The 18,093-nt window shown below is 40.4% G+C and overlaps 2 protein-coding genes and 1 pseudogene across 10 annotated transcripts in view; 1 reads left to right on the forward strand and 2 right to left on the reverse strand.

The window, feature by feature from the left end:
• The window catches only part of Myef2 (myelin expression factor 2), a 39,022-nt gene extending 27,239 nt beyond the window's left edge, over window positions 1-11,783 (reverse strand). For 3 of the 7 annotated variants that reach the window (XM_031371737.1, XM_031371736.1, XM_031371735.1), the window contains exons 1-5: window positions 11,512-11,768; window positions 4,535-4,743; window positions 3,290-3,342; window positions 1,913-1,920; window positions 1,719-1,812 (exon numbers count right to left, since the gene is read on the reverse strand). In XM_031371737.1, coding sequence (XP_031227597.1) covers window positions 1,719-1,812; window positions 1,913-1,920; window positions 3,290-3,342; window positions 4,535-4,743; window positions 11,512-11,645 — 498 coding nt within the window. In that variant the 5' untranslated portion in view covers window positions 11,646-11,768. Of the gene's footprint in view, window positions 1-1,718; window positions 1,813-1,912; window positions 1,921-3,289; window positions 3,343-4,534; window positions 4,744-11,511 lie in introns of all 7 variants that reach the window. The other 4 variants (XM_031371739.1, XM_031371738.1, XM_031371734.1 and 1 more) reach the window with 2 other exon arrangements.
• Window positions 1-18,093, forward strand: part of Ctxn2 (cortexin 2) — a 41,198-nt gene that overhangs the window by 2,644 nt on the left and 20,461 nt on the right. Inside the window, exon 3 of one of the 3 annotated variants that reach the window (XR_004118831.1) lies at window positions 7,716-7,808. The exons of the other annotated variants lie outside the window; for them this stretch is intronic. The gene's annotated coding sequence lies outside the window, so the exon portion shown is untranslated. Of the gene's footprint in view, window positions 1-7,715; window positions 7,809-18,093 lie in introns of those variants that run through there. 3 annotated transcript variants of the gene reach the window in all.
• LOC116092622 lies at window positions 6,100-6,218 on the reverse strand (annotated as a pseudogene).

Genomic DNA, 18,093 nt, shown 5'->3' on the forward strand with positions numbered 1-18,093 from the left:
AAAAAAAAAAAACAGAAAGACTATAAACATAGTATGCTTAGTGTCTATAGCATGTCTATGGAGCTTTTATTATAATACTTGTTTCCTTTGAACAGAAACAAGATCATAAAATAGCAAATTATGATAACCAAATTATTAGAGGATTATAAATTGGAACAAATTATTTAGGATGCTGCATGTTTCTGAAGTTAAATCCTGGCATATGCATAAATGCACCAAATAAATGACTAGTCAAACCACAAAATTTAGACATTCCCTACCAAATCTCTGCTAATTTTTTTAAATTTGAAGTTAATTCCAGTAAAGAATATAGGATACATGATATTTTTGGTACTAAGGCACTGAAGCTTATCATCACACTAAAGAACAAGATACCAACAATCACTAACAAGAACAGTTTTTACAGCTTACATTTATGATAGAGTTGGACTATTTTAAGCACTGTGCTAACAGCCTTCCATAATATCACAAGAATAGTAACTAGTAACACTGAGTTTTTACAACACTATCAGAGATTTCTAGTATCTCTCCTATCTCAGTGACAAGGAAACTTAACAAAGGTTATGTAATTTGCAATTCCTGGGTCATTTAGCTTTTCTAGTGACAGAGTGAGCTACAACTTATTTATCACACTTGATCTTCATAAAAGTCATACTAGGTATCAGTGGCATTATAATAAATTAACTAAAGTCTAGAGAAATGAAGTATTGTCAGAAAAGAATAAGCTAGAACTCAAAAATCACTGTTCTCTTGCTGAATGCCAGCCAATGAATAGCATCAGTATTAGCTCAACATATCATACTCAAAATAACATTGCCTATTTCTTTCTTTCTTTTTTTTTTTTAAAGATTTATTTATTATTATATGTAAGTACACTGTAGCTGTCCTCAGACACACCAGGAGAGGGCATCAGATCTCATTCCAGAGGGTTGTGAGCCACCATGTGGTTGCTAGGATTTGAACTCATGACCTCTGGAGGAGCAGTCCGTGCTCTTAACCACTGAACCATCTCACCAGCCCGCCTATGTCTTTCAATACAGGTTTAGCAAGGATATATGTGCAAATGGGCCTATGGTCAAACTAATATGGTAAAACAACATAAAACAAAAGAGCCCAGGAAACTGAGTGTTACTCAAGCTAATTATTATCAAGATCAACCACTCCTGCAAGTGGTATTGTGTTAAGTACCTTCTGATCATTTGTCAATCTATTTATACTACAATCCCCATTGTAGATTATTCTAAGTTCTAGTTATACATCTCAGTAAGCTATAATGCTTCTTAAATTATAATCTTACAGAATCTAAATTTTATTAAAGATGAATACCAATCTTATTCAAATCCACAAGCTATGTGTATTTTCAAGCACCCTGTATCAACTACAATACCTATTGAATTTTCAATTAAACAGTCTAAAAACTGAAAATTTTTATAGCAAATAAAGTCTGTACCTTAAGTTTATCATCTTTAAATTTTTGGGTCCTCACTTTTATTTTAAACTGAGGACTTCTATCTATCTGTAACTAGGAGCTAAATAAATATAAAGAATAACTTAAGGATTAACAGCATATCATCTCTTAAGTAAAATAATCACAAGCTACAATTCTTTAGTAAGCAGCTTTCCTTAAAAAAATAGCCATATAACTACATGGTAAGAAAAACATCAAAGGAAACATGTTCATATAATTAAATATTTAAATTGCAAATATAAAAACTTACCTCTTTAATATTCAGAGGCCTTCCACTAAGGTCGTATTTGTTCATAGTTTCTAATGCTTTCTTTACAAACTCTTCATCTTTGAATTCAACCACGCTTAATAGGGGAAAATATATAAGAAATGCTTATTTACAAAGATTTCTTATTCCCAATCACAAGATTAATTTAACGTAAGATACTTTTAAAAAATTCTTACCCACAACCCTGTATCCAGTAGATTGTCAATATATGCAAAAGAAAAAAAAAACATTTTAGGTCAGTAGATGAATTTAATGGAAAACTCTAATCTTTAAGTCATTAAAAAGTAATCAAGAACACACTTTCTTTTTCTTTTATACCTCCAGAATGTAACAGGCAAGTGACCATGCATTTTCAACAAATTTTTAAATCCATCTAACATGTTACAAACTTGGAGTACATTTTTACTTTCAGGTGACTTTTCTTAAAATTAAAACTAGTACCATACTGTATGAATTTAGTCAACAGTAAGTGAAGGAAGAAACTGAAGGCTCCAATACTCTTACACGGTAATAAATATTTCAAGATATATTGCGGACAACATACTTTTGAAATCTAACTAAAGTAGCAAATAAATATGAATTTTCAAAGTTCTTATGTATATTATTTGTCTGCAATGTGTGAGTCTGGTGACCACAGAGGCCAGAAGAGGGTGTTAGATCTCTTGGAACTTGAGTTCCAGATGGTTATGAGCTGCCATGTGGTGCTAGAATTGAGACCAAGTCCTCTGTAAGAGCAGCCAGTGCTCTTAACTGATGAGCCATCACTCCAGCCCCCATGAATTTTACTTTTAATAAAGTTATCTATTAGAATAAAACTGGCTGCACACAATTTAGAAGCATCTAGCTGGAAGCATGTAAAACAAATTAACCATATTAAAGAAACTTACAGAATCATTTTTTAAAAATAATTCCTGTGATTATTGTTCAAGATGCCACTTGAATGTGATGACAAAATTTGTATTTCTCATGTACCCAACCATTTTGTGAATATGATGAGACGCTGTTAAAGAGCTTTCCGTTATATTCTTCGGTATACTCATGCTGCTAAATCAAAATCTATCATCAGCCTTCTAGGTCAACTTAGTCATAGACATCATTCATACCAATTGGTCAGAGCACTGCCTCTTACATGGTCCTGCAGGCTAACAAATTAAGCTTTTCAATAAAAGTTTCAAAATTATATTCTAAATTAACACCTTTAAGCCACAGGCCTCTCATGAAACTCTTAGGGAATATTATCAATTCAGTGACTTTTAAAATATCCCTGAAGTCATCAAAATACAACAAAAAGCAATATTAAAATTTTATTAGCTAAGAAAAAGCATACCTTAAAGCATTAGAAAAATGAATGCCCTTTATGAGCATTTACAGAACCCATCCCTTTCAGGTAGCTAGTTTGGTTGGCATATGTCAGACTTGCTAGGATTAAACCTCAAATCTTAAAGTAAAACAAAATGAAACTTAAGTTTCCAAAAGTCTGGTAGAGTATTATACAAAAGTAAACTGCTGAGGAACTTTTAAGCCTCGAGCAGATTATGGCCCACAGCACTTACCCTTGATTTTCCTTCCGCATCCTTAAAGAGCTCCACGTATGTAACCTCACCAACTACATAAGACATACAAAAGGAAGATACCAAGAAACAATACATTTAAACACCAGTATCTTGCTTTACTGCACACCTGTGCACAACTCTACAGAAAAGCACCTATTATTCACCAGCAATCAGGACCAGATCAACATACCTCCTATCAATAGCTATAGAATTTAACTAATTTTCAGAAATTACCTCATCCACATTCTCTAAAAAAGCTAACAACCATATTAACCCAATTCATACTGCAGATCTTTTTGGCCAGCATGGTATGGTTGGTGAACAAATGCACATATACATACAAATGGCCCCTCAGCCTATCATATTAACAACATTAGCACTTTTCAAATAACTTTGGTCAGCCTACACACAACAGCTGTTTTAAGGTGACTTTCTACCTGAATGTCTTCAATCATGTTTGCCATCAGTAAACTAAATTTACAAGTAATGCTTCACAGCAAGCCACACACTTCTAAATAGTCAGTGAGTAAAACCAGTCAAATAGTTGTCACCTTACAACAGATACACCAATGCAATTAAAAAAAATTATTAGAAGATCACCCTCAAAGCCAAGTAGAGAGTTTGCAGGACTGTTGAACCTCAATTTTTCAAGAACAGAACTAACTTTTACAAGATCAAGTATTGACATTATTTTCCCCCAAAACCAAGCATGTGTAGAAGATGAAGTTTTCAGTTATTCTGAAAACACAACTGCAGCAGCAGTGACACATTTATACAGAACTGCAAGGACAGCAGCATGGCAGTCGTGACAAGGCAAGCAAAATGAATTCCACAGCCAGATTCCAGACTCCACCAAAAACATCTTTGGGGGAAAAAAAATCGACCTTATTATACATACATTAACAAGCTAAATGCATTGCTTAACTAATGCAATAGTCCTTTTAAAATCTATTTTAAAAACTTCAACAAGACAAAGCAATCACTTTAACGAAATTCTTGGTGGCATGCAGATGCTGGCTTCACTATCCCACTAAAATGGCAAAAAGAAAAATACTTCATTTATCCATACTTCCTTGTAATGAAATTGCCAAGTGGAAGGAAAAAGAAAAGATTAATTGACATGTCAAGAAAGAAAAGTCTCTCTCTTTTTTTGAGTTTGTGTGGCTAAGAGGAATAAAAAGTCTGCTTATTTCCTCCCCTTCCTATACAAAGAGTACAACTCTAAGTTACTCAAGAAATTGTTACCTTTTTCTCTCATCAAATCTTTAATAGCCTGCCATTTCATGTCATAGGGGATGTTGCTAATGAACACTCTGTTCCGATTTGGACCTTTCTTTTCTCCAGTGCCCGAATTCTTATCTTTTGAATAAGGATGAAACCGATTGGCCTTCTTATTTCCTGTAGACTTTTCTTTTAAATCAGATTTTTCTTCCTTCACTGATTCATCATTCTCCCTGTGAATTAGAAGACAAACAAAAGCATCTTTAGTTGATCTTCTAAGAATAGAACTCTGTGTATCAATCATTCACATCTGTCACTTCACAAAATTATCAACTAAACTAGAAAGAACTCAGCAAAGAAGTAGGAAGTCAGCCTGAGAGCTCCATACTGTCCAAGCCTTTCAAGTTCTGAGTTAACAGCTGGCATCTTTCGTCTATGTTAATACTTGTAGGGCTGGAGAGATGGCTCAGCGGTTAAGAACACTGTCTGTTCTTCCAGAGGTCCTGAGTTCAATTCCCAGCAACCACATGGTGGCTCACAACCATCTATAATGGGATCCAATGCCCCCTTCTGGTGTGTCTGAAGACAGCGACAGTGTACTCATACATAAAATAAATAAATCTTTTTTAAAAAAATTATTAAAAAAAAAACCATACTTATAAACATCCCCAAACCCAATTTTTCCCATGACACTACTTCATAAATATTAATAGACCCTATGGAGGGAGCATGTGAGTTATCTCAGTATCTCATTTAGGAAATAATTAACTTTCTGAGCTTTATTCAACTCTAAAGTCCAATTTGGACCACCAAAAGGGCACTTGCTACAGGAGCCTGATAACCTGAGCTCAATGTTAAAGATGGAAAGAGAGAATTGACTATACAAAGTATCCTCTGATATCAATATAAACATCATGGCTTGCACATACATCATAAACACACAACACACGCAAAAGCTAATAAGAAAAAAAATCATAAAACTTTTAACTAAATTAATTTTTAAAAGCTAGCTCATATTATAAAAATGGTGGCACATATAATTCAAGCACTCAGGAGAAGATGTAAGACTACCACAAGTTTCAAGATAGCCTCATCCATATATTAAGTTCTAAAGCAGCCAGCCAAGCCAGAGCTATAGTCAAAACTCTACCCCCACCCCTTACTCCACACTAGCCACAAAAAAAAAGTAGATGAATAAATGATTATCTGAAAAACTTTTACTTATAGAGTAACAAATTTTCCTACTTAGATAAACACAGACAATTTAAAAGACATCCTTATGTATCTTCATGTTGAACAAAGGATAGGATACATCATAGAACTGTGTCTGTTAATAGTAATACTACCTATAATAAAAGGCTAGAGTTGAAGAGAGGGGAAGTAATTAAACACATCATGAGCCAGAATCTAGCAGTCTTTTTTAATGGACCTAGTTGGAAAAATTAATTTATAACACTTCAATCAAAGTGCAACTATTATGATGCCATATGCCAAGATAGGAGTAAATAAGATATGGGTATATACCTAAAGTAATCCCTACAGATAAAAATCTGTATTTATATTTAAAACTATAATTTACATTTTTTTAAAGCCTACAGCATCCAGTATTCCCAGGCAGTCTCCCATCCAAGTACTAACCAGGCCCGACTCTGCTTAGCTTCTGAGATCAGACGAGATCGGGCGCGTTCAGGGTGGTATGGCTGTAGACCATTTTTAAAACAATATGCATGTGCATGTACGTGTGCAGGTGCACAGGCATGTCTGTGAGCATATGTATGGAGAGCAGGGGACAGCCTCAGGAATGTCATTCCTGTCCTTTGACATAGTATCTGTCTTCAGACTGAAGCTCACCAAATTGGTGAGACCAGGAATCTTGTCTCCTCCCCAGCACTAAATTTACAAGGACATACATGCCCAATATTTTCACATGGTTCTGGAGAGCAGACTCAGGTCCTCATGAGGCAAGCACTTTTTCAACTTGCTATCTCCCTAGGACTCAAAAGCAATCTTTTTACAGAAACAACAGTAGATTTAACTCATGGATTGATTTAGTCAACCTAAAGTAATTTCATTAACAAGTTAATTTAAAAGCAATTTTTTATAAACTTTAATGAGTCAAAATCTCTAAGAATAAATAAAAAACAGCTTTCTTAAAAACTTCATGGATTGCCTGGCGGTGGTGGCGCACGCCTTTAATCCCAGCACTTGGGAGGCAGAGGCAGGCAGATTTCTGAGTTCGAGGCCAGCCTGGTCTACAGAGTGAGTTCCAGGAAAGCCAGGGCTACACAGAGAAACCCTGTCTCGAAAAAACAAAAACAAAAACAAAAAACAAAAAACAAAAAACAAAAAAAAACTTCATGGATTATTCTAACAACAAACCAAATTTCATAATCCAGGCTATAAATTCTAAGGTGAGCACTTTTGGAAGGCTATATATAAACAAACTTCTTACTGCATCAGTATGAAATTTCACTGTTTACAGCACTCTCCTAACCAGGTGACAACCCTGCCACAGATAAAGCACATAAAGTCTGTAAGAATAAAACCAGTCTTCTGTGCTATCTATCTACACTGTATCTAGACTGGCAACTAACTATACCATATGCTGGATAAGTTGTAATTTTTCAACTGTCAGTTAAGGACCCACAATCTGGACTTTGGAAGGATAGCTCAGTTGGTAAAGTGCTTGCTTTGCAAAGCTGAGTGTCAAGGTTAGGATCTCCAGCATCCACCTAAAAAGCTGGGCATGGAAATACACATCTGTAACTCAGGTAGGGGTGGGGTTGGGGAAGAATCGTGGATTCCTGAACTTTACTAGTCAGCCAAGCTATAATCAATGAGATTTAGGTTCAATGTGAAACCTCTCAGAAGGTATACATGTGTGCATGCACACAGAAACATACACAGACACAAACCCACTGAAAATGGTGATACATGTCTGTAATACCAACAGTCGAAGACACGGAAGCAAAAGAGCTGAAGTCCGAACTACACAGCACCAAGTTAGTCAGGGCTTAGATTAGAACCTATCTCAAAAGCAAACAGAATCCATACTCTGAACAGACGGTGGCATCATCTTTAAGAAACATTAGTAGCAAGTTTGCTTCACCAGCTATTCAGATTTTGACAGGGACATCGTCTCTATCAACCATAATCTTTTATAAGAAATGGCATGATCTGAAAGGGGTCTTCTCAACTGTTCCAGAATGTGCCTCTGTGTGAATAAAGTGGCATTTTTGAGAACAGAAACAAGCAGCGGAAAATATACAAGGCCTCTTCTCTGGTTCCTAGCTACAGCAGACACAACAAACCTTTCTTTTTCATTCCTCTGAAGAACCATCTGCATAATAATGTGCTTCCACTGATTCACAGTGTCTCCAGTCTGAAGTCAGGTAAGAAGATATCTGGTCTTTGATAAGAATCCCTCCAGTCTACTCTCACCCTGGATGAATTCACTGTGAAAACACACAGAATTCTCAAGTATTCACTAAGTTCCTCTATTCTTCACCTCGCTGAATGAAGGTTACATGACTGTAATAAACATTTGCTTACAATACTCTTGACAATTCATTACAAAATACATTATTAGGATATTTTCTTTATGTTTACTTAAAGGCTGACCAGAGAAAAACTATGAAGATTTCTTTAAAAAAAAACAAACTATAAAATGACCTAGAATTCCATTTTTTGTATTTAACAAAAGAAATAAAACCATCTTAATATATGAACTCAGAGTCACTATATTTTTCACAATAACTAGGATAAAGAACTTAACTAAAAGCCTGCTTACTGATCAAACATTGGTTAAGGAAAAGGTGGGAGTGGGCATGTATATACTCCAGATGTATACATACACACACACAGAGACAGACAGAGAGACATAGAAAGAGATCCAGCGTTTGGAAGGAAAGCCTGCCAGCTGCAGCAACCTGAAGGACAGTGTGCTAAGTGAAATAAGCCTACACAGAAAACCAAATACTGCATGACATCAAAAACAAAACTCAAGCATCAGGGTAGGGTGATCACTACCACAAGTCTAATGAGATGCCTGCCTAAGCATATAAGCTTCCAGTAACCAAGTTCTGGAGACAATGTGTGGTAAAACATTTGGAACAATTACAAAAAAATACATGAACTCACAGGTATATTAATTAGCTCAATTACAATAATCACTGTATAATAGCAAATCAAAACATCACTGTTGTGACCTTCACTCATGAGAAAAACTGATGCTTTATTAGTAATCACTTCAACCTACCCTAGTGTTGAAATATTTTATAAATAGCACAATATAAGTACATCTGTAATCATACAAGACTAATGAAGAATCACAAGATAGTTACTGCTTTCCTTCCAACTTGAGTGTAGACAGAGAAAATAGGATCTTTAATTCCTGTCTAAAGATGAACAAGCCAACTAAATCTTTTTTTTTTTTTTTAAAGTTTTTCAAGACAGGGTTTCTCTGTGTAGCTCTGGCTGTCCTGGAACTCACTCTGTAGACCAGGCTGGTCTCGAACTCAGAAATCCACCTGCCTCTGCCTCCCAAGTGCTGGGATTAAAGGTGTGCGCCACCACTGCCCGGCCAGCCAACTAAATCTTTTCCATGAGTTTCAGTATCTCAAAACTTCTTCCTGCATTTCTTCAATAGATACTCACTGAACCTTTAAAATTTAAGGTGCAGGGATAAAAAGGACAGCCCTCTGTCTACTGTAACTGTGAATTAACTTAACATTAAGTCCCTCCAATCCCAAGAGCAGCACATAGTTCACTTCCAAGCAGTGGATGTTGTAAAGCAATGTCTGGTTATCAAAATTCTTTTAATGACTTATTGTTAAAAGCATGGTGATCAGCCCAAAGTTTAGGGTTCACTGTAGATTCTCGTAAAATTTAAGGCCCTAAGTATTCATTGTGACTACCTCATGCTGGCCCCCCAGACATGTAAGAAATTCCTTAGAGTACATTGGTCTCTACTCAACACTGAGAAAATATGGAAAGAATGAATTAGAATAAGGAAATAATGTGTATTTACTGTTAACACCTGCCCCATATTTTCTCCTTAAATTAGAAAATAGTTCTTTCTCACCTCTTTTCCCATCTTGCAATGCAACCGTAGACATCATACTTTTGGGCAATAGAGGTTTAGATTACCAGTTTCACAAGTACCAACACTATAGGATTCAATGATTACTTTCTTCAGGAAAAACAGTGGCACACTCACGCTTGGACACAAATTAGTAATTGGTGGATACATGCACACTCTCCAAATTAGTAATCCATGCCTGTAGCCCTCAGTCCCCTCCACCCCACAGATAGTCTGCAGCTGCTCTAGTCCTTTTCCCAAATGCAGTGTCTGTATGTGACTTACGCACAATGTCACACATACTTTACTCTCTTCCTTACTTATAATACCTAAACAATGCATATATTATGTATGTTTACTTTCCATATAGATACAATATGGGCATTTCCAATTCACCATTAAATCCATGGATACAGAATCCAAAGATATGCAGGCTGACTCTATTGTTACAGTCACTCCACTTTTTTTTTCTTTCTATTTTTAATAGCAAATCTCTGGAAAAAAAAAAAAAACCCACGCTTTGGCAGGCATCAGAGATAGGCTTTACTTGCTTTCTGATTTCTCGATGAATACACGCACACTCTCCACCCATGAGCAAACTGCACTGACTTTCAAGCCCTGCAAATCTGATACCTGTGAGCAAAATTCTGTTCTCCTCACAAGACGGTTCCTGTTCAAAAGTCACCAAGTGGGTAGAGAAAATAACCACCATATTCAAAGGTAACACAATGGACTCTGCCTAATGGAACATTCTTAAGGTGCCTCTCCACATATATCATTTCAAAATGAATATAGGCATCAGAAAAACAGCAAACACTGAACTTCTAAAAGCTCAGGATAGGCCGCAGGGAACTGGGATAATTCCTCTTAAATACATTGTCAGTGATTAAGAGAAAATATCCAACGATGTCATCCGAAGAGCAAGACTGTCATAGTCATAACGAGGCTGAGGAGAGCTACCCCATCTAATGTGCAACCAATTCAATTCAGTCAGTTCCAACAGACTGGTCCAAATCACTACCTCAAGTATTTCGACACAAAAGCCAGAAAGACACTTTACCTTTCTTGACTTAACATGAGCGTGTGTTCACTACTTTCTACTGAGGCCGAATTGAGAGGTGGAAGGTGTTTTAACAAATTACTTTAGTTTTACAGAGTAAGCCACAGGAAAATGCTTGCCTTCCCATCACCCCACGTGACAAGGACAGACGAGCACAATCTGCCCCTATCCTACAGTCTTATAACTTAAGATCTTATGGATTAACGTCGACTGAATTCTCTACAAACCCAGATGGCAGATCAAACCATCAACCCTTGAGTTTTCTTCTTGGAGAAAACAAAACAAAGCTGTATTTTATGGGTTGGGGGTGTCATTTTTGTGGCCTAGCGCCTGCCTGGAGAATGCACGAGGCCCTGGGTTGCGTTCCCAGCTTTGCCAAATACAGATTTATATTTTAGCAATTTAACTATATCATAAGTAAATGAAGGCCACCACACATTGAGTCTGTGTTTTAAAACAAACAACGACAAAAAAAAAAAAAACCAACAAAAACAAAATAGCTTGCACGGCCGACAACCATCACCGGGTGGGTGGAGGAAACCAAGTCCTCCTCTGTGGAAAGCCAATCAAGAGGAACACAATGGGCTCGGTGAGCTCTAACACTTTGGAAAGCACCACCGCACACGCGGCCCTCACAGGGGCTCGGCCCCGGGCCGGGAGGGGAAAGGACCGATGATGTCATCCCTGGGTCCTCCCCGGGGATGAGGCTAGCCTCGGGCCTTTTAAAGGGGACCGTTTTCCGCGCGCCCGAGACCCGGCCCGCCCGCCCGCGCCGCACCTGCTCCGGCACCGGGGCCGCCCGCGCCTCCCTACCGCCCTGCCCGCTCGCTCGCCCGCCCGCCCGCCCGGGGGAGACAATACATTTTAACGCCGTTGGCGCTGCTGCGCGGCGGTTTCTCCGGCTCGCCGGGGTGCGTGTCTCGCCGCGGCTCAGCCGGTTGCTGCTGCGGGCCGTCGTCACCCGCGGCCGCCTCGGGCTTGTCGGCATCGGCCATCCCGCCGCGGGCTCCGCCTCGGCCGCGCTGAGGGCTCCGAGCGCTACAATGGCGGCGGCCCGCGGAGCGGTAACGGACCGCGATTTGAAAAGGCCCCGAGCGCTCGGCGGCCCGGATCTCGCGAGAGCGGACGAGGCCCCCGCGACTTGGGGAGCGAATGGGGGCGGGGCTCCGGCGCGGCCACCTGCGGAGGGAGCGCGGGCTGCCTGGGGGCGCTGGGATGGGGGTCCTCCGGGGGCGGGGCGTGTGGAGACGAGAACTGAGGCAGCTCCGTCTCTGGAGACGGATGCTCTACGAACCCGCCAGCGAGCATCCGTGGCTGAGGACGGGTCACCGAGTTGACTACTTTCCTTGAGGGCCGAAGATTTCTGTAGACCTTAGCGAAATCAGCTAAGAGGTTGAAGCTTTTAAATTCTCAGGGCAGCTGCTGTCTATTTGGGCAGCCCTTCATTTTTCTTAAGGAAGCCTGTGCAAGGGGCCTGGAAGAGCTCAGCAGTTTAGAATCACTTGCTGCTCTTGCCAAGGGCCTAGGTTCGGTTCCCAGCACCCACATAAAGGAGCGCCAACAACCTCTCCTGACTCCATAGGCCAGTGGCGTGTATGTGGTGTACATATATGTATGCAGGCAAATATATATACACACGCGCACATGGAAAACAAATAGAATTGTTTTAAAAGAAGTCTTTTACAAGACTAGCTACAAATGCATCTTTTGAGCCGGGCGGTGCTGGCACACGCCTTTAATCCCAGCACTTGGGAGGCAGAGGCAGGCGGATTTCTGAGTTCGAGGCCAGCCTGGTCTACAGAGTGAGTTCCAGGACAGCCAAGGTTACACAGAGAAACCCTGTCTCGGGAAAAAAAAAATGCGTCTTTTGATTTGGGTTATAGATTTTCCCCCTAAATACGGAAAAACTCATAAACTTGAGTGTTATAATTACACTTCACACTAAAATGATCTTTTTCAGTTGAAAAATGCAAAGACCTCCTCGAATGTTTCCTTCTATTAAAAAAGAAAAAGAAAAAAAGTGAACCACATATGGCAGACATACTTTATTAGTGATGAGAGTGATCTATGAAATTCTGTGTTTGAAATTCAGTGTTTGAGCTCTACCCACACAGTGTCTTAAGCTCAACAGATAAGCTTGATTTGTGTTTCTATACCGTCACCCCTGGGGCCTAATGTTTGCAGTTAGCAGATAGGTGCTGGAATGTGGCTGACACAATCGACTTTCTCCTTGGCTGAGGCAATTCAGTTCTCCACCTCTCTTCACAGTAAAGACAGCAGCTCCTTCCCTGCAGGGTAGAGATTTAAAGAAAACACTTCACCTAGGGCCAACTGCTACAGTATCGCCGGCTCTATCTCTTAAGACTCCCGTGGGGTTTCAGTCAAGGAGAAACCAGATTCTTCTCACCCTCCCCACCATGTAGTAAATTGCACTAACTTTCAAAGTATTCATTATCCCATGTGTTCTTTTGCTATCATTGAATTTCACCAAGAAACTCTATCTGACAGGCCGTGGGCTAGTAGATTCCTGCAAAAACGTTTTTCACATTTCAACACTCTCCCAGAGTTCTTTGTGATCAAACCATAACAGAAGGTTCGGAAGGGACACTAGAGCCCTGCTGGAGGAGGACTTTGGGAAACAGCACTATTGGAGAGCTGTAATCGAGCTAAAAGCACAATTTAATTAAACACACACACATGAGATTTACCCATACATCAGAGTATACCACTTTAAATATCCCATTAAAAGATCTATTCTTAATGATTGAGCTTTGGAGGGCAGTGTTCTGGAATTTGCAACCCCAAAAAGCCTATCTAAAAAAAAAAAAAAAAAAAATCAAAAAACACACACACACAATCCAATTATTATAATTATAAGCTATAAGCCTAGATTGGGCAGATCTAACACTATTCTCACTTATTCCCCAGTTATAAGACCCCTGGCTACCTGCAGTTTCTCCTGGCCATGTGGTTCTGCTCCAACGCGGCTATGTCCTCATTGTCTTCTGTCTTCTCTCCTCTCATCCTCTCTCTTCCCTACTTGCTCCCATCCTCGAAGACCTCCCGTCCCACCTTTCCCCTCCACTGCCCAATCACAGGCTCTAGCCTTTATTGAGCAGTTAAAATGGAGAAGGTTCACATGAGATCACCTGAGTACTTGACCCGACTGCTCTTTGGGGGCAACCCTTCTTGAGGAAGCAAAATAAACACCAGAATTCAAACAGCATCAGGACCACCCACAACCAAGCAGGATTTAAATTGTCTGACTAAGATAAATGGCTCTCTGCCTCCCGTTTAGCCCGGGTCTTATGAATTCATAAAGAGCAGAGGATTATCGCAACTGAGGATCACTGAGGGGCTGCTAGAAGAGATGGTCAGGTGGAGCAGCTTCCATGCAGAGTAGAAGCTACCCTGAACCTTTCCTTCTCCATGCTGTCTATGGCATACTTAAGGATAGCGAAATCGACAAAGGACAGAGTACAATATAATCCCCTCACTGGGATTTTTTTCCCCCCAGTATATGTGTGCACAGTGAAAAACTCTTAGGTAACAGATGTTGATGTTCCTACCCCCCATGCTTCCTACTGCAAAATCATTATTACACAATTACACAAAATGTATTTTTAGTGCTTTGAATAAGAATGAGCCCCTTGCACCTATGTGTTTGAACACTTGGACCCCACTTAGGCCCTAGTTGGCAGTGCTGTCTTGGGAGAATTAGGAGATGTAGCCTTGTTGGAGGAAGTATGTCACTAGGGGTAGGCTTTGAGAGTTTAAAGATGCATGCCCTTCCCAGTTCACTTTGTGTGAACACACATGGACACACTCTCGTGTGTCTCTGCTTCCTACAAGATACGCCCTCTCAGCTTGCTGTCCCCAATGCCACCTGCCTGGTGCCGTGCCTCCCCAGTATGATGACGCTTCTCCCTCTGCAACTGGACGACCAAAGAAACTCTTCTGTCAGTTACCTTGTTCATGTGATTTATCACAGTGATAGAAAATAAACTAATATAATACTGCTGGAAGAAAGTCAAAGGACCACTTAGTTTCTTTTTAAAAATTGGAATGTAAACCGAGCAGTGGTGGCACACGCCTTTAATCCCAGCACTTGGGACGCAGAGGCAGGCAGATTTCTGAGTTTGAGGCCAGCCTTGTCTACAGAGTGAGTTCTAGGACAGCCAGGACTACACAGAGAAACCCTGTCTGAAAAAACAAAAAACAAAAAAAACAAAATTGGAATGTATATTTGCAGGTATGTATGAGAGAGGGAAGGAAGCCTTCTTACAAACTGGAAATGTAACTCCAAAATCCAGTCTTTCCTGTTAATAGATTAACATTTCTTTAACATACCTTATCATTTATTATCTTCTGCTAGGAGCAGTAACATTAAGTAGTGGGCCTGCTTAATCTCTTTAAGAAAATGTAGTACGCAGGGTACATCCTAGAGATAGTACACTAGCCTCATAGTCATGAGCCCAGACTCTACTTCCCTAATTTGTGACCATCCTAGTGTGAGGCTCTGGTCTGGAAGGAGGCTCCATGACCCTAGACCATGGCTAGCAATTTGGACATCTTGTCTGCACTGTGGGTCAGAAGTCATCATCCACAATAGAAGGAAGCATCCCTTCAAGTGGACTCCTACACTTCCAGGGGTGGGCCAAAACTTTGTGGGGAGGGGAAGGATGCAGGGGAGATGAGACCACAACCAACAACAACAACAAAAAAAGAAAAACAACATATGACAAATGAGGTGGCTGAATTGGAAAGCACTAAGATTCTAAACTTAGTAAGTGTTCTTTGTTATTGAAGCTTGACAAAGAGTTTATAGATCTAAGGCTGTGTCCCTCTGGTGGAGCGCCTGTCTAGCATAGTTTATTCCACAGGACTGTATACTGCTTGGTGTGTAGTTCCTTCGAGGATGAAAATACAGGTCTTTATTACTGAGTAATAGAAACATTTCAACCACTCACTACTTCCTTTGCTTAAGTCACCCGGCCAGTACGTGGCATCACTCAATAACTCCACGCCAAGCCAGATTAGAACAAGCTCCTGGGAGGCCTGCCCACTTTCCTTTGTACAGAAAGAGACACTCCCTCTCCTTAGGACACGGAAGAATTCAGCTTCCTCCATCCAAAGCCAAGGAGATTTATCTGTCCTCAGTTTGGCAACCAAACTCTAAAGAGTACCAGGATAATTACCTTGTCTTGTCTTAGATGTTGTCTTTAATTGAAATATTAATCTTTTTGCAGCATGTTTCTCAAGACTTAACTACAGTATTTGAAACAGAAAGTAGAGTTTTTAGAATGACAAGTTGTCAGGTCCAATCCCTATGCTGCTTTGAGTATTTGAAGATAATCCTTTTTTTTTTTGGTAGCCCTGGCTGTCCTGGAACTCACTCTGTAGACCAGGCTGGCCTCGAACTCAGAAATCCGCCTGCCTCTGCCTCCCAAGTGCTGGGATTAAAAGCACGTGCCACCACCTCCCGGCTTGAAAATAATCCTTAAATGCTGATAGAGAGTCTAACAAACAAAACCAACCATCTTCATCTTCTTTCCTGATAGGAAATATATATTGACAAGGATAAATACTAGTGATGGTTTGTATGCTTGGCCCGAAGAGTGGCACTACTAAGAGGTATGGCTTTGTTGGAGTAGGTGTGTTATTGTGGGCATGGGTTTAAGAGCCTCACCCTAGCTGCCTGGAAGTCATTATTCCACTAGCAACCTTCAGATGAAGATGTAGAACTCTCAGCTCCTTTGGCACCATTCCTGCCTGGATGCTGCCATGCTCCCACCTTGATGATAATGGAATGAACCTCTGCACCTATAAGCCAGTTCCAATTAAATGTTGTCCTATATAAGACTTGCCTTGATCATGGTATCTATTCACAGCAGTGAAACCCTAATTAAGACAGAAGTTGGTACCAGAGACTGAGGTATTTCTGTGATAGGCCTGACCATGCTTTTGTTTGGAAGAACGTGGATTTTGGAGCTTTGGAAAGCAGTGGAATGCTTTAAATAGGGCTTAATGGGCTATCCTAGTAAGAATATGGAAGATGTTGTCGCTAAGGATGGTTTGAACTGTGCAGATCTGTCCTGGGAGGTTTCAGTGGAGAAGAATTTCAGAATGTGACCTAGAGACAGTTTTTGTGGTATTTTGTTGAAGAATGTGGCTCATTTTTGCCCTTGTCTGAAGAGTCTACCTGAGTCTAAGGTAAAGAGATTAATATTAATTTGCATTGGCAAAGTTAGTCTCAAAACAGCCCTGGTGACTTTATTCTCTGGTTAAGTCTCATGGAGAAAGGAAAAATATAAAATATATGGTTCAAGTATTAAAGGGTTACCAGGAAGTGCAATGGATCCTATGTTCTAAGAGATAACAGATTAAGGAATTTGGGGGCAAGATCCTACCCAGCTAAATTTAGATCCATGCATGGTGGTACACACCTTTAATTCCAGGAGACAAAGCCAAACAGATCTCTAAATTCAAGGCCACCCAAGGACGAAGCAGGTTCTAGGTAAAGAAAAGCTTAAATCCAGGCGTGGTGGTACACACCTTTAATCCCACCATGACAGAAGACAGAGATGCGTAGATCTCTCTGAGTTCAAGGTCAATCTACAGAGTAAGTTCCAGGAAAGCCAAGCTTAGGCAGAGAGTTGGAAAACAGAAAGCTGGTAATAGAGTGAGCAGGGCTATGTTCCAGTCTCAGAAAGCAGCAGACCTTGGCAGCTTCAGCCATGTGGTGCTGGCTTTAGAGTCAAAAATAGAAGGGACTACTGGGACAATTATTGCTGGTTAGCTGGAGCTAAGAAATAAGCGGTGATTAAGAAGAGACCAGCATCTCTGAGGTGCAGTCTGCTGGGCAGCGTTTTTCTGAGGGCACCGAGAAGCTGTGTTCCAGAGATAGCCAAGGTTGTACCTCATGCTGCAGCTGGACTTGGTAATGTGTGAGAGTCACCTAGGTGATACTTGTTTTGAAGGCATACAGAGTTCATGAAGAGCTACTGAGACTTGGCACTATGAGAGGCCACAGAAGGCCATTAGTGAAGTTGCAGCCTCAGTTGTAGTTGATGGCCCACGGCTGAGAGGGTCATGCAAAGGACTTGAGGCTTGGCACCATGAAGAGAGCCTATGAGAGGTTATTAGTGAAGCCTAGTTGCAGCAGAAGACCCCAGTGTATTGGAGATGCCAGTCCCATGGGATGATCACCAAGAACAGTAGAGGCAGTGGAGTGGATTAATCTGAGCTTAGAATACCAAGACAGAGGACAGAGCTGGAAAAGTGACGCCAGTCTTTTAGAGGAGCTCAAATCATGTATGAATCCCAGACACTGAAACAAGAAGTTATAACATTGAAGCTGCCTTGGAAAACCCAAGATGTTTGAGATACCAGAGCCATGGGCTATCTGCTGAGGAAAGCTGCTAACAGAGAGTATGACCAGCC

This window comes from Mastomys coucha, unplaced genomic scaffold, assembly GCF_008632895.1.
Source record: "Mastomys coucha isolate ucsf_1 unplaced genomic scaffold, UCSF_Mcou_1 pScaffold15, whole genome shotgun sequence".
NCBI lineage: Eukaryota > Metazoa > Chordata > Mammalia > Rodentia > Muridae > Mastomys > Mastomys coucha.